This window comes from Anabrus simplex, chromosome 3 (assembly GCF_040414725.1).
Source record: "Anabrus simplex isolate iqAnaSimp1 chromosome 3, ASM4041472v1, whole genome shotgun sequence".
Taxonomy (NCBI): Eukaryota; Metazoa; Arthropoda; class Insecta; order Orthoptera; family Tettigoniidae; genus Anabrus; species Anabrus simplex.
Genome location: NC_090267.1, coordinates 44543295 through 44570884, shown reverse-complemented (window position 1 = coordinate 44570884; position 27590 = coordinate 44543295). Strand labels below are relative to the sequence as shown.

The window sequence follows — 27590 nt, the reverse complement described above, 5'->3', positions numbered from 1 at the left end:
AATATTTTTCGGAAATTCATTCCAAATTTTGCAGAAATTGCTGTTCCCTTGAATTGTCTCAGACGCAAAGATGTGAAGTTCACCTGGGTAACGCTCAACAAGTAGCCTTCGATTCCCTGAAAGCTGCCGTGACCAGTGCTCCGGTTTTGGCAATGCCTGATTTTAACTAGCGATTTTGTTGTGCAAACCGATGCTTCCAGTAAAGCTCTTGCTGGGGTACTCTTGCAGGAGTATGATGGTGGGCGTAGACCTATGGCCTACGTATCTAGAACTTTAATAGTTTGGAAAGCAAGTACTCCGTCTATGAATTGGAATGTCTTGCATTCTTATTCGCCCTTGAAAAGTTTAGACCATTCATAGAACATGTGAACTTCGAGTTGGAAGCAGAAAATCAGGCCCTTCCTTGGGTACTAAATAGGCCCAAAAGAACCGGAAGGACAACCAGATGGGCGCTCCGTATTTCTTCTTTCAAGTTCAACTTTCGACATATTAGAGGTTCTGAGAATGTAATTGCAGATTGTTTAAGTAGGATGTTCGAAGGGAATGACGAGTCTGAACTGAATCTTAATGTGGGAGAACTTGAAGTCAATGCTGTTGGTGTCGGCACAATCCTTTCAAACTTTCCTCTATTGTATCATGAGTTCGAAGATCATCAGAAGTCGAACCCGCGACTCTCGGAACCGAAGGCCTCAACGCTGACCATTCAGACAACTAGACAGATTTTCATGTTCCATATGAATGTGATTTATTAGATAGTAACTAAGTTGCATATTGGAAAATGAAGCATACTTTCTCCTAACAACAAAAACAACAACAAAAACAACACAATTTACTTTACGTCGCCCCGGCACAGCTAGATCGTGTGGCGACGAGGGGGGGTAATAGAGGCTTACGAGTGGTGATGAGGCAGACGTGGCCTTAATTAAGTTACATACCCAGCATTTGCCTGGTGTGAAAATAGGAAACCACAGAAATCTATCTTTAGGGCTGCCAACAGTGGTGTTTGAACCCACTATCTCTGGGATATAAGCTCACAGCTGTATGACAGTAGCCGCACAGACAATTCGCCCGGTATACTTTAACCTAATGGCAACACTATAATTAGGAAAGACAAAAAATAAATGAACAATAATAATTACACGCGAAGAAAATACAATCACTTACAGGGCGATGTAGTCAAGCAGTTCGTACTCAGGGGCCTTCGTTGTGTGGCATTCGAAAGGCATAACATTGGCGTGAATTTCTTTGGTTCCCTGGGAGATTATAACATTGGCGAGGACTTCCAGATCTTCTGCACTGCAGGTTGAGGGCACGCAGACGCCCATCCGCAAGAATGTAGTGTTCAACGCTCCCTTTACTTCAGACAAGACATCCTTCGCCTCAAGGTATGGATTATCCTGAAAGGAAGCAGAAGGAATTTAATCAGCAGAAATACTCTTACCTCAGTTTGCATTTATTTTCAGACGGTGAAAGCTTTTCCCGTTTGGGTCATTTTTCCGTAGAGTAGTTTGATACAACACCCCGCGCCTCATTTCCCTGTGGTAACCTTTTCTATTTCTTCGTAACTACTACATCCTAAACCTAATTTAATCACTTCGTCATATCGTCTCTGTTCTGCCAAAACGGCGAATGTTACAATGCTCTTCCTATCCATTATTTCCCTTAACACTGGTCACGCCTTCCAGCCACATATTGATATTCTGTCCATCAGAACAATTTCCGTTGAGTTCATTTTTCTATGTGCGTGTGTAAAGAAAACTGAACTGAACTGTACCATACTGAAGGAATGTATGTTTGCATGACATCTACCCACTCCTAGAGTGTGATGTGTTTAAGGTTAATTTTCCTTTACACGCGCGCATAGGAAAATGAACTCAACGAAAATTGTTCTGATGGACCCTATCCACACATGTACAATACTTATAAACATCCCAGGAAAGTTCTGAAATCGCATCTTAAGAATGACTACAATCGGCACATCACTTCTATAGCTGGAAACCTTAAATACAATAGAACATTTTGGACCCTCATTTCGTCCCGCAGAAAGTCGACCCGGATACCACTGAATCTAAAACTACATAACATAGTGATGATGTCACAACTGAATTAAGGTCTCATTGAGTATTTTCACTCTACCTTTACTCCTCCCGCATTGTGTTTACCGTGGCTCACTGTCACAAGTGTCAGCGACCCCTAACGAAGTTCAAAATATTCTCAATAGTCTCCCAACAAACCGTTCCACCGGACAGAGTGATGTTTTCCCTGTATTCTTCAAAAATAGATCTGCATCTCATTGAGCACCGTTATCTATAATTTTAAACCTTTGCATGGTTTATGGTCGCTCCTCTTTTTCACACAGCCGTACCTCTCTGCAGAACAACACGGATCATGGCTCAGAAACCTCACAGTTCTCAGTCACCACATCATCTCAGCAATGGAAAAGAAATCCCAGTTAGATGTAATCTATATAGATCTGGCCAAAGCAATCGATTCAGTGGATCACGCACTTCTTCTTCATGAGCTCGGTACCAGATTTAACATCCGTGGCATGTTTCCTCTGCGGCAGAAAAATAAAGAGTGGTCCTCCCTAAATCTGTCTCATCATGGTTATCTGTGTTATCAGGTGTACCTCAGGACAGTATCCTTGGAACCCTACTCTTTGTTGTATATATCAATGACATAATTCTTTGTACCATAAATAGTCAGTGTTCCCTCCTGCTGTACGCCGAAGACCTGAAAATCCTAAGACAAGTGTTTACGCCTGATGATTGTGAAGAATTACAGACAGTTCTCAATTCGTGTAGTGACTGGTTTAAGAAATGGAATCTTTCTCCCAAAGTTAAGAAGTGTAACACAGTATCCTTTTTTCATTGCTAAAGTAAAGAATGAACTCTGCCTATACCATCCAGGGAAATACACTACAATCGGCATCTGAGGTAAGAGTCCTAGGTGTTAAAATAGGCTGTGAAATGTCCTTCACTGCTCATACTGAGTCAATAACATCCCGAGCTATGCGTAGCCTAGGCATTCTTTACAGGTTCACTGAAATTAATGATATTAACGCCTTAAAATTATACTTCGTCTCCTATGTTCTCCACATGATTGACTTTTGTTACCCTATTTCTTCCTTACCTGCTATGACAAACATATCACAAATTAAAGGGTATTTTTAATTTTTTCACTTTCATTGTTAGAAGCCTCCGTGGCTCAGATGGCAGCGCGTCGGCCTCTCACCGCTGTGTTCCGTGGTTCAAATCCAGGTCAATCCATGTGAGATTTGTGCTGAACAAAGCGGAGGCGGGACAGGTTTTTCTCCGGGTACTCCGGTTTTCCCTGTCATCTTTCATTCCAGCAACACTCTCCAAAATCATTTCATTTCATCTTTCAGTCATTAATGGTTGCCCCAGAGGAGTGCAACAGGCCTCGGCAGCCAGCACAATTCCTATTCTCAGCGCAAGATGGGGCTTCATTCATCCATCCCTGATCGGGGCATTGACTGGAAAACAGTTTGTAGGTGTTCATTCGCTTTCATTGTTAAGACTCGCAATCCTGTTTTTAAGAACGAAACTAAATCTGACATCTTAAACTACCTGGGCATACTTGGCCTGAAAAGCCGTTTACAATTCTCCGATCTATGTTATCTTCATAACATAATCAATAGCTATACCATATTGCATACTCCCCCAACATACTTCCTTATACACCTCCTTCCGCCCGGCATACTCACCGTGTGTCCCGTTCGCGCCTAACCATACAACAACACTCTGTCTTCCACCGTCTCCCAACTCTTGGTAACTCACTACCCGATATTGACATGTTCACACCTTTTCCACTCTTCAAACATAAAATTAAAAGATTCCTTTGAAGTCCTCTCCAGGTTTCCATCTTCTTCGCCCTTCCAACCCATGACCTTTCTTCTTGACAACTCTGTAACCGACCCTTGACAGTTATTGCTGTGTATTTAGTGTTGATACTGTCCGACTCGCTGGCTGAATGGTCAGCGTACTGGCCTTCGGTTCAGAGGGTCCCGGGTTTGATTCTCGGCCGGGTCGGGGATTTTAATCTTCATTGGTTAATTCCAATGGCCCGGGGGGCTGGGTCTTTGTGCTGTCCCCAACAACCCTGCAACTCACACACTACACATAATACTATTATCCACCACAATAACACGCAGTTACCTGCACATGGCAGATGACGCCCACCATCATCGGAGGGTCTGCCTCACAAGGGCTGCATCCGGCTAGAAATAGCTACAAGAAATTAAGTTAATTACTGTTGATACTTAATAATGTTGTTTATACAGATTGTTACCCTATCATAAATTTAAATTTGTTGCATTATTAGTGTAAAATAGCCCACCGTAGGCTGTATCTAATAAATAAATAAATAAATAAATAAATAAATAAATAAATAAATAAATAAATAAATAAATAAATAAATAAAATCATCACTAAACAGCTTTTATTTATTTATTTATTTATTTATTTATTTATTTATTTATTTATTTATTTATTTATTTATTTATTTATTTATTTATTTATTTATTTATTTATTTATTTATTTATTTATTTATTTATTTATTTATTTATTTATTTAATTTCCGTATGTCGTTCGACGGCCCTTGCTTCAATACTTCAGAATACCGAATGTTTAAAACATGCGCAATTTTGACTTAATCCTTTTCACCTTCGGCCGAATCAGTAAATATTAATGACCGATGAAAAGATGAGATAACGAAAAGAAAAGTAAGATTTTTACTTACCATTTTCTTCAATATAGGAACAAATTTCTCCACTGTCTCATGAAAGTAGTTGACACACTTCGTGCCGCTCGTCAGGCAAATCCGCACAAAACAGTGCTGTCCAGAAAATGCACTGTTGCCTTTACGGATGTTCTGTACTCTCAGACACTGTTCGTAGTTACCGAAGTTCCAAAGCAGAAACATAAAGAATCCCTCGGGAATCTTAGCGCTTGCATCCAACACTGAAAAGACACAAATATTTATGAGCAAGTTGTCGTGTCCTTCGCTCACAGATTTTTATTTATATAATGACCGAAAAATTAGTAACAGTGTGTATCAATGATTTCACGAAAGCGCAGCACGAGGGAAATTACCCCAACCAAAAGAAACCACATGTTGTATTTGGAACAGCCATGGCGCGTGGGTGACATTTCTAGGGGTTCACAGCTTTCAAAAATAACGTGTTCAAATTTATTGTCACTTGATGAACATCGTGACTTGTTTGTGTTGTGTAGTAGTAGTAGTAGTAGGAGGAGGAGGAGGAGGAGGAGGAGGAGGAGGAGGAGGAGGAGCAGTAGTGAGGAGAAGTAGGCTATTACGTTTTACTGCGTGAAATACGCGAGCTTCATAAAATTCATCTAATGGCAGTTACTGTTTAGCGGAGCGTTGAGGGTAATGGCGCAAGGTTTATTTGCGTTTGTTTATAAAAGTAGGTTTCTTCTGACGGCGGGAAGGTGGGATACTAGGATTGGCGATGAAAATATATCTATCCTACGAGTATTTCCAGGTAACAAAATATATATTCCATCCAGCCAAGTGGTCTGTCTCGAGTAGACGAATGAGTTTGAGCGTAGCTTTTAAAAGTAAGAGATCAGAATACGAAGAAAAAGTTGGAATTCAAGAGGACAAATTGGGAAAAGTCCTTATAGGACGAGGAGTGAGAAAATGGAATAATTTATTAAGGAAAATGTTGGATAAATTTCCAAGTTCTTTGAAAACTTAAGAAAAGACTAGATAAACAATTGAGAGGGAACATGCCATGTAGGCAACAGACTTAAATGCAGACCGTTGATTGATTGATTGATTGATTGATTCATTGATTGATTGATTGATTGATTGATTGATTGATTGATTGATTGATTGATTGATTGATTGATTGATTGATTGATTGATTGATTGATTGATTGATATTCTATGCGTCCACTTTCAGAGTCCATTACCGCTAATGGTAGTGCCAAATGATGTATATTTTATACAATGTAACTACGGTTTCTTCTAAAGTTGGTTCTTTCCCTTTCTTTCTTTCTTTCTTTCTTTTTTCTTTCTTTCTTAATCGTTTACTCTCCAGCGTTGGTTTTTCTATCAAACTCGGTAAGGGATCCCACCTCTACCGCCTGAAACGTAGTGGCTGGGAGCGTCAGGCTTTGAGTCAGGTATATACAACTGGGATGAAGCACCGGTACCTCGGCCAGGCGGCCTCGCCTGCTATGCTGAACAGAGGCCTTGTGGGAGGCCTGATGCGGATCTTTTTCTCGTAGACGTCCTATTAGGCGACCTGCATGTCGGGGAAGGTGAGGGCCTTACCTAAGATGATTTCTAATGTTGAATACGCCACACACACACTGCCCCCGAGCCATTGGAATTAACCTATTAAGGTTAAAATCCCCTACCCGGTCGGGAATCGAGCCCGGGTCCCACTGAACCGAAGGCCAGTACGCTGACCATTCAGCCAAGGAGTCGGACATGGGAAGATTGGAAGGAATAGACAAGGAAAAGGGAAGGAAGCGACCTGCCTTTAAGCTAGGTACTACTTGCATTTGCCTGGAGGAGAAGTGAGAAACAAGAGAAAACCACTTCGAAGATGTCTGAGGTGGGAATCGTCTCCCCCCCACCCCCACCCCTCTACTCAGATGACCTCCCGAAGCTGAGTGGAACCCATTCAAACCCTCTACCACTTTTCGAATTTCGTGGCAAAGCCGAAAATCGAACTCGGGCCTGCGGGGTTTGCAGCTAATCACACTATCCACTACACCATAGAGGCAGACTCTTTTCTCATGACAACTAATTGCTTGAATGGTTAATATAATGATTGAGTCTAGGAAAGGGAACCGTTTTTCTCAGGTTAGAATAAGGTTATCTGCAGCAGACTTTCATAACAAGACCAATTACTTCAGACCGATAGCCGCGAGGTTCCATTATTTTCCTTATCTCCCACTTTACATGCGAAATCTTATCTTACACAATAGCGAGCACACCTGAACAACGCCGTGGACATAACACATACCCAGGCAGAAAGGTAACGAAAAATAAAAGCAAGAAATAAAAATCAGTGGAAGCACAAATCAACCGGAGATAACGGGGCGATAAATAAATACTTACCAATCATGTTCACACGGACCGTGTCGAAAATGACCAGAGACCAAGTCATAAACTGAACACGAGCCTATTAAACTGGAGTCTGGATATGACAAAATATATTCATACGTACGTGGTTCAGTAAACCAGATATCATCATCAGTTAACTGCTTCCTTTGCTGATCAACGATAGAATGGCGGTCACAACATCCCAAGATGGATTTACATCCGCCAGGTTAGTCGGAGTTTTGTTGAATGGAAAAATCTCCATTTAACCATCTAAGATGTCGGCACGTATAAGATCTCTAAAGTCCATGTGACAATATTTTACAATGTTTTTACAATTTGTTTTACGTCACAGCGACACATATAGGTCTTCTGGCGACCGTGGGATAGGAAAACACTAGATGTGGGAAGGAAGTAGCCGTAGCCTTAATTAATGCACAGCCCGAGCATTTGTCTGTTGTGAAAATGGGAAACCACGGAAATCCATAGTCTGGACTGCTGACAGTGGGGTTTGATCCACTATCTCCCGAATACAAGCTCTATAGCTATGTGATCCACACTGCGCAGCAACTTTATCGGTATCTGACTTTCTCTGATATGCGATCTCGGTATTTAAAAGATCTCTTAAGCCCGTTCGACATTCATCGATATACGATCTTGGTTTTCAAAAGATCTCTTAAGTCCATTCGACATTCCAATATATACGGTCTTGGCATATAAAAGTTCTCGTAATTCCATTCGACATTCCATAATACACGACCTTGGAATGTAAAAGATCACGTGAGTCACATTTGGTGTTGCGACCCCTCAAGCTTCAGACGATGAATACGGTATGTGGTTCTGTTAGACCAGCCCCTTGTTATTCTTCTCGCATGCCCACGACAGGGTTGGGCAGGATGAGCACTGAGGAATAAATAACCGGAAAACATAACCCATACACAGACAGAAAGGTAACGAAAAAGAAAAACAAAAAGTAAAACTTAATGGAAGTACAAATCAACCGGTGATAACGGGGCGATAAATAAATACTTAACCTATCAAGTTTGTGCGGACCGGACCGGACCAGAGACAAAGTCAGGAACTGAACTCGAGCCTATTAAATCAAAAGGGTAAAATTTAAAAGGCTACACCTCCTTCTCCTACAGTAATAATGGCGAGTAGAAAAAAGAAAAAAAGAAATGGGCACACGAAAAGCTGGAACAAAAATAAAATAAAGAAAGAAAACAGGCCCTGGTGGAATCGATACATAGGCCTAACAACCTATTCACTATTATCATAGCATCGTGCCTACACATAATGCGATCCAGCCAACAGGTTCAACCATTCAAAGAATACTAATATTCAGAACATAAGAAAAGATATTGTTACCTTAGGAGCAAAACAGGCCAATTCCATAAGGCAGACTTCGGCCCAAAGCAATATATTATTTGATATTCATATCAACATGACGAGTATTTACAGATCGCGACACACGGCCATTGAAAGAAATGCTATACACAACAATGGTTTCGAACGAACTTAAAAAAGACGGGAAGGTAAAATATGGCCGAACCAAAGACCCAAAAAGTATGGGAGGTACGCGCAAACATGGCGCCTGAGATCAAGGATAAACAAGGCGTTACTAAGAGAAGACTGACACACCAAAAATGCGAAGATAGGAACAAACGACACAAATAGGAAATATGATATGTGTCCTACATATCTCACATTCGAACACTCACACACTAGGTTAAAAGGGTCCAAGGAGCAGGAAACGTATACCAGATAACAATGGTCAAAAGAACCACACAATGTAGAAGCACGGTTCATAAATAACGTCTCACGCGGATATGCGAAGCCAAACCCACACAAGATCAGAGGCCCACATCACATCATCAATACGTCTCTCATATACAACTCAAATGCCAAAACAGGACAAACCTCCCATGCACAGGCCCTTGCGATACACAACCACATAGCGGGGACATCGGAGAGTAATTTGGTACTCGAGTAATAAGTAGAGACCTCCACAACATGAACCGTAGAATAAAGTCGACGTAACACACATCCAAGGTGCAACAGAGCTCATTCACGCAATACAGGCACTCAATGATAGCAAGATACAAATCAATGTACCGTATTGTGACACAAAGGAAAACAGCCGATATAAATAACGTTACATTGGCAACAAGAGAAAGAACAAATACATGCCACCAATAAATACCTATAGAGAGCAAAGGAATAGTGGTCGACTACAATGCCACGTAGTGATAGAAACAAAAGCAAAAAATAGAAGATGCATTACCTTGATCAGGCCATTCAATTATGTGCAATAAAGCACGCTGGAACCCTCCGAGACCAATAACATTCACGTCTTAAAACGCTTGTAAAAGCAAACGTTGGGAAACATTGTGTCGCTCGCCACAACCCTTCACCAAGATAAAAGCTTAGATGAAGAGCCACTGAAAAGCTAGAGAGACAAAATCGGGAGCAAACGTCGGAAAATCACAGGACGACAAAGGCGGCATCTGTGATCCCTTTCGGCTAAGGTTGCGTGTAAATTTGAAGTCGAAATCGGCCATAATAAGCATGTCAATGAGTACACATAAGTAACAGAGTGCAAGCAGTTCGTCCAAAAAGCGAACCAGATAAAGACAAAGACGTCCAGCATATATTACAGTGTTTACCAACAAAACTGATTACAACTGAGAAGGGAAAGTCTGTGTACCTATAGGCTATCTGCGCATATGAACCCGTAATAGTGGTGTCAGGCGCGGCTGGTGTAATGTTTGTCGTGTTGGTCGGGCTAACACCATCTAAAACGAAGAATCAACGCATATGTCTACAAAATATTATGCCATATAAATTGTTTATTTAATATCGTATTATATCATCGTTGCCGGGACAAAACCTCCTGTGTGATAATATTTTTGGGTTATACTGACCCGCAGCACATACATTATGAAGAGCGAGAATGCCTCAACAATATTGACAGAAAATTGTACCTTAGAGGACAGAACTTTATCAGCCAAAGTTCTAAGCTAAAATATTTCACATAGGAGGTTTTGTCCCTGCGGCGACGATATATTAAAACAACAATAAAGCCTAAATATCATTTTAAGTGACGAAAGCTTCACATCAGTCGAAGGATGAAGGTATGCCGATTGTACGCTCTGTTTGCCGTTTCGTAGGGGCAGACTTGAGGAGCTTGAATTCAGTCGGCGCGCACTTGAGCATTGGATACACTCAGTAAAACAACACAGATTTGGCCATGCTGAGAACTAGGTTCGCGTGTTTGCCCCAGTCGAGAGGCTAACTTTACAGTAAATCAAATGGCGTATGTCTTTTAGTACCGGAAGATCCCAGGACGGGTTCAGCTCGGCAGGTGCAGGTATTTTGATTTGACACCCGTTGGCGACCTGCGCATCGTGATGAGGATGAAATGATGATTAAGACACCACATACACCCAGCCCCTGTGCCAGGGAAATTAACCAATGATGGTTAAAATTCCCGACCCTGCCGGGAATCGAACCCGGGACCCCTGTGACCAAAGTCCAGCACGCTAACCATTTAATCATGGAGCCGGAAACTTTACAGTAATCCCTTGCAGTGTTCAGTGGTGATTGTTATGAGCGTGTCTTCTACCTTCAACGGCTTTGTTGTTGCTAAAGGGAGATTCGGTTATGATAGAGGAATGCTGTTGTGTTACTGAGGACTTATGAAAACATTTGTTCTCTAGCCCAACTATTGCTGCCAAGATACACATCAAATACAATGGAAGAACCACTCCCAGTATATCAGTTATGGTAACAGAAAGAATAGGCAAAGTGCGTCGTTTTAATGTTTCCTGATCCACAAATTATAAACGGCTGTGTAGCTAAAGGAAATCGTGTTCCTTGTATTGATGGCCTTTTATTTTCAAAAGATACAAAAGTTTTGGGATTAAAGGGAGTTTGTGATCCTAACTGTCACTATGTACCAAAGAAACGCCATGGACAGCCTGTAGAACCATGTTCATTCCAAAATAACTTTACTGGAATTCAGTAGCACTAGAATAGAGGAATCCCTAACCCTTGACTTCAAAACTAATCGGGGCAAACATATTGAAAAAATAAATAAAACGGGTTTATATGTAGTTAATTGTCTAATAGATGCTGTTTGTTTCCTGGTGGAACAAGAGCTGCCTTTTAGTGGCCAAACATTTTGCAAACTAACATTAATGACGTAAGATATTGTGCTCTCAAGGTCGATGAATTAAAGATTTCTGAATGACAAACATGAATAATTTTATTTGTTTTGGAAGCAGTTCACAGGCGAATATTCGTACGTTTCATCAAATGAAAATGAAGTTATAGTTAAAATGCAGAGAATTGTTGGTGTGGAAAATAACAAACATGAATCATACGGCAGACTGTATTGTGAAGTATTTGATACAGTGGTTCGACATATAACCTACTTTCTTCCCAAACTGAATAAACTGGAATTTCTTTCTCTTTTGGATTTTGACTTATTTGAAGCACACATTGACTCTTTACGAGTCTCAGGTTAAATCATATGGTAGTCACTTCAACGTTCTGGTACTCAAAACCGAGTTGTCGGCCATATACGTATCAACAGAGTTTAAGAAGTCTTCCATACTAGAACTTTATAAATATTTCAGATATTCAGCCTGTAGACCATGCTAACTCCAAAATAGCTTTACTGAAATTCAGTAGGACTAGAATAGAGGAATCACTAACATCTGTTTTTATTACTTCTTATAACACAGCTCTATCCGACAATTTCTGGCAGCAAAAATGTCAGTAACAGAATCCTGGAAATCCGGATTGTTCGTACAAGTTTTCAAAGTGGCATTACCTGACGTAACCAAGCTCTGTACTTTAATTTTGACTATTCCTCCTTCTAGCACCTCTGTCGAACAATCTTTCTCATCAATCAAACGGATACAAGTTATTTGAGAAGTACGCAAACACAGAAAAATTATCAAACTCGTCATTAATTTCAATTTAGAAGAACCTCCCGAAAAGCTGTACGAACAATCCGTATTTCCAGGATTCTGTTACAGACATTTTTGCTGCCAAAATTCGTAGGATAGAGCTGTGTTACAAGAAGTAATATATGCAGATGTACAAGGAGGATTGATTTGTGTAAGTTTAAAAATGCACACTTTTATTTCAGCTTTAATACCCATACATTGTTTGTGTCCATGTTTCTACAAACTAGTGTGCTAACACTTTGATAATGGCCACGCACCGCCACTGAGTGGTGGTGGTGATTACTGTTTTAAGAGGAAGTACAACTAGGCGAACATACTCTATATAACACTGATCAAGGGAACAAAATGGAAGGGATCTGACACTTCGAAAAATTAAGGCATCGGCCAAAGAAAGACAAGGTCCACGAAGAGCGTGAAAATGAAAGACTCCCAAGGATTCGCAAATCTAATACCGTCGGGATCGGAAAAGAATGACAGTTGACCAAGAGTGGTCAGTTAGGATCGATGAAAGTGAAGGGCCTGGCACATGTAAGTGGGAGCAATGCCAGGACTCATCAGAGGGCCCCGTGGTCGCCAACCTTCCCTCTGAAGTTAAGAACCACTAGGCCTCTTTCATTCGACTCTGATGACAGGCAAGGGATACCGTGGGTGATATTCTACCACCCCCACCCACAGGGGAAAGATATGAACCCGTTCGGTGCGCTTACGTTGCACGTGGGCGTCCAGGGTTCGAGGCTCGTATCTCCTTACTTTATTTCTTCTTTTCTCACATTCCCCCAGCCCATTTTCTTTTTAATTTGCCTTACATCTGGATTTCAATTTTCAACGCGGACTGATCTTTAGGAAATGCGGGGCGTAAGTAGATACATTTACGTTACAGCTTATAATCAGCACATTTCCTAATCGACATCGACAAATAAGTAAACAGAAAAAAAACGGAAGTACAAGCTGAATGAAAAGGAATATTTAAAATGGCGCGTAGAACGTGGGACACTCGGCTGGAATTCAGGAACGCTGAACACTAGACGGGCAACATTTTGACTGTCAAATTTAAAGGATCATTTTGTTGTTAATTAAGAGCAAAAGAACACACAGAAACTCCGGAAGTTTGAACGAAGTCTGTGAACCCACGGCTGAGTGACCTTGTCAGCCATAGTCGGCCCAAGACAGATACTGTTTATTCTACCTTCTGACAGAGTGAAATGGAAAGTCTAGATTGACCTGCAGGCAGTGTTGATGGCTTCACATCCAGTTGCCTGCATACGGTGGCGAGAACCATTCTATTATTATTATTATTATTATTATTATTATTATTATTATTATTATTATTTTCCGCTTCACCCTCGTTGGGGTACGATAGATCTATCAATGGTTAGTGAGTTTTCCTCTCATCCCAGTACTTTTTAATCCTTTCAGACCTTGCCTTCCTCTCTTCTTCAGAAATGCTGTATAGTCGTTTCGACTTCACCCTGTCCTGAAACCTCTTTATTTTATCTTTGGTTATTTTTATTGCAGATACATCTACAAGCATAGCTTCTGTAATTTAGAATTCTCGTAGGTCCTTCTCAGTTTGCTTAAAACCAGTTTGGCTTGGTTTTCTTATTACGGAAATAGTCGAAGATTATTTTGTTATCCTTTTCGGATCCGTTCTTAGGAGTGGCCATAGAAGTCAATTCTACTTTTCCTTATTGTGTCGGAAATCCTTTCTGATTTGTATACAGGGTTTCATTGCTGATGTGTGAAAGTTCGTTATTATGGAATTTGGGGCCTAGAATTTTTCGTACTATTTCCTTTCCTTTATCTCCAACTTTTCCATTGGACCATAGTTATAGATAGAGTTTCTGCAGCATAAAGGGCTTCAGGCTTGACTACTGTGTTATAATGTCTGATCTTGGAATTCCACGAGAGGCATTTTTTGTTATAGGTGTCTTTCGTAAGCTGGAAGGCTGTTTCTATTTTGGTTCGTCGAGATTCCATTGCTTTCTTCTCAAGACCATTCCAACTGATCCATTCACCAAGGTATTTGAAATCTGTGACGATCTCTACTTTTTCGTTCCCTGACTTTAAAATATTTTGGAGGATTATTAATGTTGGTTATTATTTTGGTCTTTCCAAAGACGATTTTGAGACCTATCTTCTCTGCTTGCTTCAGAAGTTCGAAGGACTGCTCCTTGGCTTCCTCCCACGTCTCAGCTAGTAAGGCCATGTCGTCTGCGAAAGCTAAACATTTGATCTTGATACCCCTGTTTACCGATCCCAATCGAATTCCACCACTAGTTGTCTTATCCCATTCTCTGACTACCTTCTCTAAGGCACAATTGAACGGTATGGAGGACAGTCCGTCACCCTGTCGGACACCAGTTTTGATCTCAAAAGGAGCCGACAATTCTCCCATGAATTTGAGTTTGGAAAATGTATTAGTGAGAGTTTCCCTGATGAGGTTTGTTGTTTTGTCGTCTAAACCGAATTCTTTGAGTATTATTATTATTATTATTATTATTATTATTATTATTATTATTATTATTATTATTATTATTATTATTATGTAATCCGTTCACCCTTCAGGGTCTGTTTTTCGGGATGTGCCTTAGAGTGTAAGTCATTTGGTTGAGGATACAACTGGGGAGGAGGGTCAGTATCTCGTACGGATGGTCTCACCTGCTATGCTGAACACGGGACTTATTGGGATCGGATGTTCGGAATGGATAGGAAAGGAAGAGGGAAGGAACAAGCCATGCCCATAACTTAGGTACCATCCCTGCATTTGCCTGGAGAAGAAGTGGGAAACTACGAAAATCCACATCGATGATAGCTGAGGTGGGAATAGAATCCCCTCTACTCACCTGACCACGCTGAGGCTGAGTGGACCCCGTTAAAGGCCTCGTACCACATTTCAAATTTTGTGGCCGCTGGGAATCGAACCCGGGCCTCCGGGGGTGGCAGCTAATCACACTAACCACTACACCGCAGAGATGGACATTATTATTATTATTATTATTATTATTATTATTATTATTATTATTATTATTATTATTAATTTTACAAGTTGCTTTACATTGGACAGACACAGATAGGTCGTATGGCGACGATGGGGCAGGAGAGGACTAGGAAGTGGCCGTGGCCTTAATTAAGGTACAGCACCAGCATTTGCCTGGTGTGAACATGGGAAACCACGGAAAGCCATCTTCAGGGCTGCCGATAGTGCGGTTCGAAACCACTGTCTCCCGAATGCAAGTTCACAGTAGCGCGCCCCTAACCGTGCAACCAACTGGGTCGGTATTATTATTATTATTATTATTATTATTATTATTATTATTATTATTATTATTATTATTATTATTATTATTATTATTATTGCTGGCCCCGTGGTGTAGGGGTAGCGTGTCTGCCTCTTATCCGGAGGCCCCGGGTTCGATTCCCGGTCAAGTCAGGGATTTTTACCTGGAGCTGAGGGCTGGTTCGAGGTCCACTCAGCCTGCGTGATTAGAATTTAGGAGCTATCAGACGGTGAAATAGCGGCCCCGGTCTAGACAGCCAAGAATAACGGCCGAGAGGATTCGTCGTGCTGACCACACGACCCCTCGTAATCTGCAGGCTTTCGGGCTGAGCAGCGGTCGCTTGGTAGGCCAAGGCCCCCATGGGCTGTAGTGCCATGGGGTATTATTATTATTATTATTATTATTATTATTATTATTATTATTATTATTATTATTATTATTATTATTATTATTATTATTGCAGACTCTACTTAACGCCTGCAGTCTAATATCGTGGACTGGAAAATAGGTAGAAGGTGTATGATACGAGAATTATCCTTTCCAAAACTAAAATTATATCAGTAGGTAAGACACCTAAGAGAATTGAATCTCAGCTTGGAAATACAAAACTGGAACAGATATATCATTTCTAGTATTTAGGATGTGTATTCTCCTATTATGGAAATATAATGAATGTGATTGAATCAAAATGCAGCAAAGCTAATACAGTGAATTAGCCGTTGCGATTAACAGTATTCACTAAGAAGGAAGTCAGCTTCCGGACAAAACTCTCTTTATATAGGTCACTTTTCAGACCAATTCTGCTTTACAGGAGTGAAAGCTGGGTGGACTCAGAATATCTTATTCATACGTTAGAAGTAACAGACATAAAAGTAAAGAGAATGATTGCTCGTACAAACGGGTGGGAACAATGACAGGAGAACACTCGGAATGAGGAGATAAATGATAAGTTGGGAATGAACTCGACCACGGACAACTCGATAGGTAGTTCCGGCCTGCTACACTTGAATGACGTCACAGACTTAGTGCTTGGATATGGAGGTATGAGTCATGTTTTTATGGTGGTTTGGTAGCACGTTGTTGTTATTTCAGTATTATTAGAGCTGTTCGTTTCGCATTTGCAAGTGATAACTGTATGAAAAATTGTCAGTAAAAGATGTACTTTCAGCAATAGCAGACCTTCGAGTTAACCGGTTGTAATTTGAGCAGCCTGATGTTAGGAAATATTGCTAGGTTGTGATTAGATTACGTGAACCCAGTGAAATACTATGAACTGTCTAACGTATTTTAAAGTTTATTTTTCAATTACGATTATTATTATAATGTCTTAGTGTAGTGTAGACTCCTCTTTGTAACATGGCACGAACGTGTCGTGTAGCTGGTTATACGTCTAATTACCGTTCAAGTAAGGAAGAGGCTATCTCAACATTTGAATTTTCTAGAGATAAAGAGAAGCGAGATATTTTGGGAAATTTGTTTACCAGTTACTCATAAATAATTAACGCTATGTGCTCAAATTAGTGTAAAGTAACGACATTTTAGAGACAACAGTTCGCCTGGTGACCATCATACTATTTTTCAAATTGTTGTGGAGAGCTACAGGTTAACTCAGACCTTTATATATGATTCAAAGTTGTATTTTTAAACAGTAAGAATCGTATGGGCGTTTCTTTTAATGTAATGAAAATGAAAGTTGAAGAATTCGTAATTTACCTGACAAGTGTGAGTTTTTTGTATAGAGTTAACGAGTGGTGTGTTCAAGATCTGTCATACTTCGGAAAATTCATTATTTAACAGTTATTCATAAATAATTAACAAACAACGTCGCTGACGGGACAAAACCTCATATGTGAAATATTTTAGCTTAGAACTTTGGCCGGTAAGGTTCTGTCATCTAAGGTGCAATATTGTGTCAATATTGTTAAGGCATTCTCGCTCTTCACAATGTCTGTTTTGCGGGTAAGTATATCTCCAAAAATATTATTACATAGGAAGTTTTGTCCCTGCAACAACGATATGCTCAAACAAGCATAACACAATGGCATTATTTCTGATAAACTACAATTCGCCTAGTGACCATCATCGCACAATCCATGTGAGTAGCCTTCAGTCGAACATAATACAATATGTGATATATCTTGCGAGGATATATTTGTATATCTGTATGTAATTTCTTAGGATAGTGTTTCTTCGATGTTATGTGTTTACAGGCTTATTGTTGCATTTATCTTGTCATATTATGATATAAAGTATCGTATCAATAATATAGGAATTACATACCACGGCGTAGACTTAGCACTAAGCGTATGACGTCACAACTATTGGTAGCAGGCCTCTATATCAAGATGGCTGTGACTCGACTGAGGAAGTGGTACGCATAAACCAGTGGCGTATGCTGGGATCAAGACGTTGGCTACCACTAGACTTAAGGTGCCACTTTTCGTAAGTTGATTTAGTGATCGTTAATTCTTAGGCGTTTTCAGCTGCAGCCACTAACCAACGGAGTAGCCTGCTGTGTTGTCAAGGTTGTTTCACGAGCTACTGCCCTATCAACGCCTGACCAGTGGGGATGGTAGCCTAGGGTTTAACAAGTTAAAGCCCGGTTTTCTGGTCAAATAGATAGAATAGTTGCCTTTGGTCCGATGGCCCCGGTTCAATTTTTATAATCAACTCCCTCGTATTTTAATCTTCCTGGCTTGTAGAATGGGTGTTTATGACGTCTTCGCCATTCATTTCATCCTCTTTAGGTCAGCACCAACACTACATAGATGACTTTTATTATTATTATTAATATTATTATAGTATTATTAATATTAAATTAACATTTTGAATTTTACAGCATTACCCTTCGTCACTGGTGTATTAGCTTCATCGAGAGATCAGTGGTGATATCCGACCCACGATCACGGGTTCTATTCTAACCAACAAAAGAGAACACTAAACCTGAAAGATTGCATTTCATTTTAAAGTAATAACCTATAAAAAGAAAACTGCGTATATTACTCCTATAACAGCAGCCCTGGAATGTCTTCATTCAATGATGTAGAAGTAAACGAGATTCAAATACCAGCGCTGTGTTATTTATATAATTAGTCAGAAGTATGAGGTGAGCAAGTGTATACGATGAAAAACGCTTGGTTGTTCGTTAGCAGTGGTCATCTGACGGAGCGAAGCCTACCTCACCTATCCTCTCTGCCCCCGCACCAAGCGGACATAGAGCAGCAAGCCGCGCGAGGTGAGGTGAAGGGAAAGGGACGCAACGCTCGGACTGCAATATCAGTTTCCGATACATCGCTCTCAGAAATATGTTTGTTGTTTTCAAGTTTTGTAAATGGAACAATACGTCAGTTGCTTACACTCTAAAGTGCTCCAGATTTCCATCGTTCTTGTTTGAGGTTTGTCAGCGAGAAAGTTGGTAGCCCTCAGTATATGCCACTGGTGTAAATCGGCTTCGGCAGTGGGGTCTTGTGCGGTCAATAGAGGTGGAGGGCCTAGGAGAATAATAAACTTGGTCGAATGAGGGTAAGAGAAGTAGTGGGAGACTAAGACGACGATGGTTAGACTCAGTTTCTAATAATTTAAAAATAAGATGTATAGAACTAAACGACACAACAGAGCTAGAAGATCGTGGCGGAGTTAAGTAAAATCACAGTGGCATGCAGACTGAATGCGTTATGCGGGAAACAAACAAGGCAATAGGGCTCCGAAGATCTGCCATTACAAATGAGAACCATGCGTAAATTCACCGTCTGGTATTAGGTGTCCTCTCATGGCATATTGACCCCTTACTTCGACGAGAATGCTGCACACAATCCAGAAATGTGGACCAGGCAATCAATCAATCAATCAATCAATCAATCAATCAATCAATCAATCAATCAATCAATCAATCAATCAATCAATCAGTCAATCAATCAATCAATCAATCAATCAATCAATCAATCAATCAATCAATCAAGCAATCAATCAATCAACCAATCAATCAATCAATCAATCAATCGATCAAGGATCTGTAATAATAATGTTATTGCTTTTACGTCCCACTAACTACTTTTATGGTTTTCGGAGATGCCAACTTGCCGGAATTTCGTCTCACAGGCGTTCTTTTACGTGGCAGTAAATCTACTGACATGAGGCTGACGTATCGAAGCACCTTCAAATACCACCTTACCGAGCCAGGATAGAACTTGCCAGAAAGTCAGCGCCTCAACCGTCTGACCCACTCGGCCCGGTTCAAGGATCTTTGTTTAAGACTGTCACGCAGGTGAAATTATTCGTCTTTCTTTCTTATTTTCCTACCGCATTTCCCACACCTGTGGGGTCACGGGTGCGAACTGCAGCGCACGTGTAGATTTGGCCCTGTTTTACGGCCGCATGCCCTTCCTGGCGCCATCCCTATATGGAGGGATGTAATCACTATTGCGTGTTTCTGTGATGGTAGATTGTCTGAATATGATGAGGAGAGAGTTGGGACGGACACATACACAGAGTCCTCGAGCCAGAAGAATTAATCAGAAGCATTAAAATCCCAGACCTGGTCGGGAATCGAACCTGCGACCCTCTGAACTGAAGGCCAGTATGCTTACCATTCAGCCAACGAGTCGGACTGTCACCCAAGTGACATATTCCCTATCAGTTGTTTACCTAATATCTTCTTAAATGTTCTCAAAGAACTTGGAAATTTATCGAACACTCCCAAATGAATATTTGCCCCAATTTGTCCTTTTGAATTCCAATTTGATCTTCTCATTATATTTCCTACATTTGGAGGACTCGCTCAAGCTTGTTCGTCTAATAATTCCGGAGGTGGTGATTATTGTTTCAAGAGGGAGGACAACTAGGCAGCCATCCTCTATATAACACTAATCATAGAGAAAATATGGAAGGGATCCGACACTTACGAGGGAACATCGGTAATGGTTAAGTCTCCGATTGTGATGAAACTTGCAAAACACATTGTGGTACACACAGAAAAGATGTTATGATCAATTTTGGGTGCCGACATTCATTAGGGCCTTAAGTAAGGGGCCTAAAATTAGCGACATTTCATGTTCCGTGCGAACAGAGATGAATACCCGCTGCCCAATGCTAAGCCTGCCTCGTTCCACACCTCTGCACCTCCTCCCCTCACCCCTGCTGCTGGTTCCACCGCATGGTTCCCATCACCCTGTGCCTGCCGTCCGTTTAGCTGTTGAAGGTGACCGGTGCTACACTTTGCGTACTCTATCAGCCTTCCTCATAGCTCTCCTTTGTAATTCCCACATTGTATTTGTCGGTTTACATTTTCGGAAATGTTTATGTAGACGTTTGCGACGATTCCTTAACCGTAATGTCGTTGAGCGTGTCAAAAGTTATTTTTAATCTTCAAGCAAATCACGGAATTCACGATGAAAACGATCCGCTGAACTTTTTGGAGCTGCAGCTTTACGACGCGATTGAGGGCGGGTGTTAAGGGGTCAACTGTTTTCATATAGGTTTTGACGCTCACGAGGTGATGTCACACTGCGTGACATAGGCCGTAATCATGTAGATTGAAGCGCGGTCTTTTGCGCTGCATGTGGAATTTTAAGTTTTAATTTTCAACACTGGATAATTTTTGACACGCTTAACGACATTACGCTTAAGGAATCGTCGCAAAGGTTTTCATAAATATTTCAGAAAAATTAAACTGACAAATACAATGTGAGAATTACAAAGGAGAGCTATGAGGAAGGCTAATAGAGTACGTAAATTGTAGCACATGTCCCGTTCAGCAGCTAAGCAGACGTCAGGCTCGGGGAGAATGGAAACTTGCGGCATGGAACTAGAAGGATGGGGAAAGGGAGGAAGTGCAGAGGTGTGGCACGAGGCAGGCTTAGCATTGGCCAGCCGGTATTCAGCTCTGTTGGCGCGGAACTTGAAATGTCGCAAATTTTAGGCCCCTTAGTTATCGCCCTAATGGATGTCGGCACCCAAAATTGATCTTGACATCTTTTTTACGTGTACCACGATGTGTTTTCCAAGTTTCATCGCGATCAGAGACTTAACCATTGCCGATGTTCCCTCGTTAGAAAATTGAAGATGTCAGTCAAAGGAAGACAAGGGCCATGAAGGGCGTGAAAATGAAAGACTCCCTAGGATTCGCAACCTAATACTCTGGGAGTAGGAAAGAACAAGAGTTGAAAACGGGGGTCAGATAGGATAGATGAAAGTGAATAGCGTGGCACAATTGGAAGCAATGCCATGAACCATATCAGGGTCCCGAGGTCGCCAACCCACGCCCCTTTTAGTCGCCTCTTACGACAGGCAGTGGTTACACTGAGTGTTATTCTACCGTCCCCATCCATAGGGGATCTAATTTCTAATTATTCGATGATTGAAATAATATCTGGAAGTTTTAGTTGAAAAGTACGTATAGGTTGCCATTGATACCAGTTTGGAAAACAGAAGTACATTGTGATAAATAGGCCTACACTTTTCACAAGACATTCAATCTGTGTGTAGAATGAACCAAATTAAGAGTAGAAGAACATCTCAATTTGTCAGTGAGAAATAATATCCTCTTTCGTACAGAAATATTTTCTTGGAATTTCTCCCCAAATAATGTACGAGGACTCGGGAGTTTAAATTAATGTTACAAGCTAATAGAATTGTGTCACGTGTGAAGCAGCGAGAAGATGTACAACCGGAATTGCGAAATAGTGTTATTGAAAAATGAAATGGTGTATGACTTTTAGTGCCAGGAGTGTTCGAGGAGATGTTCGGCCCGCCATGTGCAGGTCTTTTTGACACCCATAGGCAACCTGAGTGTCGTAATGAGGATGAAATTATGATGAAGACGACACATACACCCAGTCCTAGTGCCAGTGAAATTAACCAATGGTGGTTAAAATTTCCGACCCCGCCGGGAATCAAAACCGGGACCTCCGTGACTAAAGGTCAGCACGCTAACAATTTAGCCATGGAGTCGGACATAATGTTATTACTCGAGTAGGATACGCTTCACACTAGTACGTAAGACGACTTTTTGATTTAAAATGAAAACTGTCATTTCATGGTGATAGTCATGGTGCTTGCACGTTTTAAATGACAAAGGAACGAGATTATGAAACCTTCTTATCACTAATTGTAGGAGTTCCAACACTTGTAAGAATAAAGTTACCAGGAATAGGAAATACTGGAAACTACTTTGGCTTTGTTCATTTCACTAGACTACGACCGCTTGGTTCTCACTGCATGCTCAAAATGGACGAGCCTTTAGCAACGTAACAGGATAATTCCTTAAGTAATGATACAGACTTTGATGTCTGTCCGTTTAACTCTAGACAAAAGCACTTACAATATATTGGTAACCCTGTATCGGTGACGTAGGAATAGCCTTGTAGCGTGTTCGATAATGAGTGGCGTGTACTGCTTCAAGGATTTGTGGCCACGATGTCGCCACTCTCACGTACTGGGAATATGTCACACACAGTGCCACATTTCTAGAAATGTGATATTCTTCTTGTTGGTTTTAGTTTCAGTTCCTTGTCGTTGCTAACACAGGTACCTTTATCAATGTTGAAAATATTCCTTAGCAGACAAAGTAGGGGTCGCCATGCTACGAAAAGCGTAAAATTAAGCAATTTCTTGAATTGTGCCGAAAGTTAAAAGGCTAAAGCGCCGAAAAGATTTCAAATTGCGAGTCTGAAATCGTTCTATCGAACTAAACAAAAAATTTGAAAATCACTTCCATCCGAAATGCAGTTCCGGAAAAACTTTCTTGTTTCTTCACGCGTTTTCTGTTTTATTCAAATCCTAGCCAAATGAACTCATTTACATGATTCTTCCTGTAATGTGTTCCATAGTCCAGTACCCTTAGGCCTTTTTGATTTCTTTTTAAAATGTCCACAGTGAATGTAGTTATAAGGGCTAAAGTGAAAATCTGCATTTACTCACATTAGCGCTCGTAGCGGTAAAAAGGCTAACTGCTAATGTAATCAACCGGATAACGATGCTTAAGAAAAGGATTATAATTTTAGGGAATAAATGAAGAATATATTCTCATAATTCATTTACCTAAAATTCGTAGCTTATATCCCTGTAGCCTCCGTGGCTCAGGCGGCAGCGCACCGCCCTCTCACCGCTGGATACCGTGGTTCAAATCTCGGTCACTCCATGTGAGATTTGTGCTGGACAAAGCGGAGGCAGGACAGGTTTTCTCCGGGTGCTTCGGTTTTTCCTGTCATCTTCCATTCCAGCAACACTCTCCATTAACATTTCATTTCATCTGTCAGTCATTTATCATTGCTCCAGAGGAGTGCGACAGGCTTCGGCAGCCGGCACATTTCCTACCATCGCCGCTAGATGGGGGCTTAATTCATTCCATTCCTGACCCGGTCGAATGACTGGAAACAGGCTGTGGATTTTCATTTTCGCAGCTTATATCCCTAGCATGTTTTTAACATTCAGTTGCTTGCCTGAGCTGCTAGAACTCTGGATTTCCTTTACAGTTGGTAATATTATATCTGTTACACAGCAGATTGCAGAGATCGCATGTGCAGTGCTGTTTAGGTTCATGGAAGGATTTGCTTCTACTCATACATATATTGTAGTGATAACTATGCACCCATAATCTCGTTACCAAATGACGAAGGTTTTGTTTGGGTCTTGTCCATGACGGATCTAACATTTTATTTGCGGTATAAAACTCCGGACTTATCCTCTGCTCGTTTCTTTCTTGTACAGCTTTTGCCCAGTAAGTTGTAAGGGAGAACGAGTATTATAATCGTAGGTCCTCCAAGAGAAAAGTTTCTTTCGTGAGTTCATATGCATGTTCTAATCATAAAATATATGTTACATCCATTTAAAATTGCTTGGGGTGACGGCACCTTGTTTACTTCCGCTACTTGTTAGATGATGCATGCTGTCCGTTCCCTCCTCCACGCACACACCTCTTCCCCTATAAACAAGGTAATATAACATCAGGAATGCATGTGATTAAAACACTTAAAAAAGCGCCTTCCATTCATCTTGTTTGCATGCTCTAACAAGTGGAAGGGCAGTGAACTAACTGCTAGTGAGCGATCTGTTAGCCATTTTACCAACTAGCGGCTAGCCGGCGCAACCTCTGCGAACTTTCTTCCTTCTTTACAGTAGGCTGATAATGATTCTAAAAAGAACTAAGTACATGGATGACTTCAAGCATCGAAGTGAAAATCACATCGAATGCGGTTGCGATGCATCTAATCTGAAGATTGTAAACTGTAGACAGTGAACGGATGAACTTTTTGCCTTCTTTACAGTACCTGATAATGATTCAGAAAGGAACTAAACGCATGGATGACATCAAGGTAAGAACTATATCGAATTCTTTGCGAAGCGTAACATGCATTGTAAAATATACTAGCAATTGTACCCGTGCTTCGCTACGGTATTTCAGATTGTATACGGATATCGAAGTAAATTACTGTACATGAAGTGAATAATAATTTTTAAATTGCGTGTAAATTGGCGTTATCCAAGAAAAAGCGTAGGGAAGTCCGCAGATGATGTTTTCAATGTAAAGTGCGAGTTGTGGAGTTGTCATGATAACGACAGGTGCACTTGTCTACCACAATTCATTATGTTTTAGAAACGTTGAATAGGGTGAAATTTGTGTAAGATTTCCACACAGTGAATTACTTTTCAGATACGTATAACATAGAATTTGGCTCACATATGGCTACTGGGTGGGCCAATATTCGTGTAGAATTTGATGATCCCACCTTTCGTATAAGTGAATCAAACCATCAATTATATGTGTACAAAGTGCAAAGTTTAGGTAAATCCAGAAAGAGAAAAATTTAATGTATAAGGGATAGAGATACGACAAAAGATTATAGGACCGAAGTTGTAGATAACTCCAAATTGAACGGAGATTGTGCCATCCGTTTTGTGATACGACTTACCGTTTAGCCACGAAATACATCGAAAGGAAGGACTGCACTGTCATTAAAATTGCCTCCATATTTCGATATTTTTCGGGGGTAAAAAAATTAAAATTTTAAATATCTCGTAAATTTTACATCGGTTACATGCAAAATCAATTTTCTAACTCGTCTGGGAGATTGTGCTGCGAACTTGATATGGGAGAGTGGGTTAAAAATTAGGACTCTCAGGAAACTTTTAAGCCCATGAAACCTGTAGGTTCTGGATAAATATCACCGACTGTGTTCTTATGCAGGTTTGAAACTCCCAGCATGTACCCCTCAGAGAATTATGAGAATTTGAGATTTTTCTTGGGATCCTGAAGTCATCAGCTTGTCTGGTACCAAGTTTCAAATTTCTAAGATGCCTAGAATGGTCTCACTAATTCACGTCTGTTTTCATTTTTATGCCTTAATTTATATATACAGTATATATGTATGTATGTTTAGTCCTCAGCCCGAAGGCTGGTTGGATCCTCAACAGTTCCGCCATCAGCTGTCATATATGGCCTAGGCATCACTGAAGAGGCGTACTAGGGAAATGAGGAGTGAGGTAGTTTCCCGTTGCTTTTCTCACCGAGCCAGAAGCTGCTATTACACATCAGTCTGCCAAGTCCACTGAAATGCATGCACCAACTGCCCCTATGAGCAATATTTTCACACCATTCATAGCAGGGACTGGCTGCAGAAGGAATGGCATTACTAGCATCACTCATACCTCAGTCACTTTCATTTTGTCAAAGCCAAGGATAAAGCTGAGACAGATCAATGAAAGTAACAAAATTGCTCTAGCCCATACCAGAAGACATAGTGCACTGTAAATACTAGGTCCCGCCAGCAAAGGCACACAGTATATATACAGAATATATATGGTACAGTATATATAGATACATTGCAGTATATATAGATCGCGCCAAACAGACTTCCATTTATTAGTGTGGATTATATTTCACCCGCTTCCCTAGTGGTTCTAGGGGCGTCTTACTCCCACAATACGTTTTCCAGGTAGTAAGTTATACTTGAAAGTCATACTGGAACATACACACGTCCATTATCTCGGTCATTTCTGACAATTTATTTTTTCACCCTTTTTCACCACCTATGCCAAAGGGGGCTGAAGTTAGACTTTAAAAATCCGGAATGTTACTATTCATCTCAGCGACCCGGAAAACTATGGAATCGGCAGTATATTCGATTATTATTATTATATCTCACTCGCCTCTCCCCCACCCTAAAGGGGGCTAAATTTTGAGTTTAAAAAAATCGGAATGTTACTATTCATCTCAGCGACCCCGAAAATTATGGATTAGACACTACATTCGATGATTTGTATATGTCAGTCCCTTTGCCCTCCCCCCGCCCCTAAGGGTTCCTGGGGTGTTTTACCCCCTTGTGGTTTGTCTCCAGATACAAAAAAAAAATTCGGAGTGTCACTATTCATTTCAGCGACCCCGAAAACTATGTATTCGACACTATTTTCTATTATTTCTATATATCACTCTCCCATCACCCCCTCCCCCCACCACGAAGGAGGCTGAACTTGGATTTTAAAAAATTCCGGAGTGTCACTGTTCATCTCAGCGACCCTGAAAAGTATGCATTCGACGCTATTTTCGATGATTTTTATACCTCAGCCCCCTCGCCCCCCCTGCCCCTAAGGGTTCCTGGGCTGTCTTACCCCCATGTGGTTTGTCTCCTGGTACTAAAAATCCGGAGTGTACAATTCACCTCGACGACACCGAAAACTATGTATTCGACACTATTTTCGTTTAATTTTATATATCACTCCCCCCTCGCCCCCACCCCGAAGAGGGCTGAACTTGAACTTTAAAAAAACTTAAAAAAAAATCATCTCAGCGACCCCAAAAGTATGGATTCGACACTATTTTCGTTAATTTGTTTATCTGACCCCCTCGCCCCCCAGCCCCTAAGGGTTCCTGGGCTGTCTTACTCCCACGTGGTTTGTCTCCTGATACTAAAAATCCAGAGTATACAATTCACCTCGGCGACCCCCGAAAACTATGTATTCGACATTATTTTCGTTTAATTTTATATATCACTCCCCCCTCGCCCCCCATGCAAAAGGGAGCTGAACTTTGACTTTTGAAAAATCGGGAGTGTCACTGTTCATCTCAGCGACCCCGAAAACTGTGGATTCGGCACTTTTTTCGATTATGTTTATACCTTGCCCCCCAGGGCCCCCCACCCCTAAGGGAGCTACGAATGGCTTACCCCCACAGTGCTCGTCTCCAGATAGTAAGTCATAAGTGTACCAAGCTTGGATGAAATTGCTCCAGTGGTTTAGGAG

General features: G+C 41.0%; 1 protein-coding gene across 1 annotated transcript in view; it reads right to left on the bottom strand.

The window, feature by feature from the left end:
- LOC136866983 (nose resistant to fluoxetine protein 6) overlaps window positions 1-27590 on the bottom strand; it is a 159240-nt gene that overhangs the window by 109764 nt on the left and 21886 nt on the right. Inside the window, exons 2-3 of the mRNA XM_068226787.1 lie at window positions 4763-4983; window positions 1165-1397 (exon numbers count right to left, since the gene is read on the bottom strand). Of these exons, the coding sequence (XP_068082888.1) occupies window positions 1165-1397; window positions 4763-4983 (454 nt within the window). The remainder of the gene's footprint in view (window positions 1-1164; window positions 1398-4762; window positions 4984-27590) is intronic.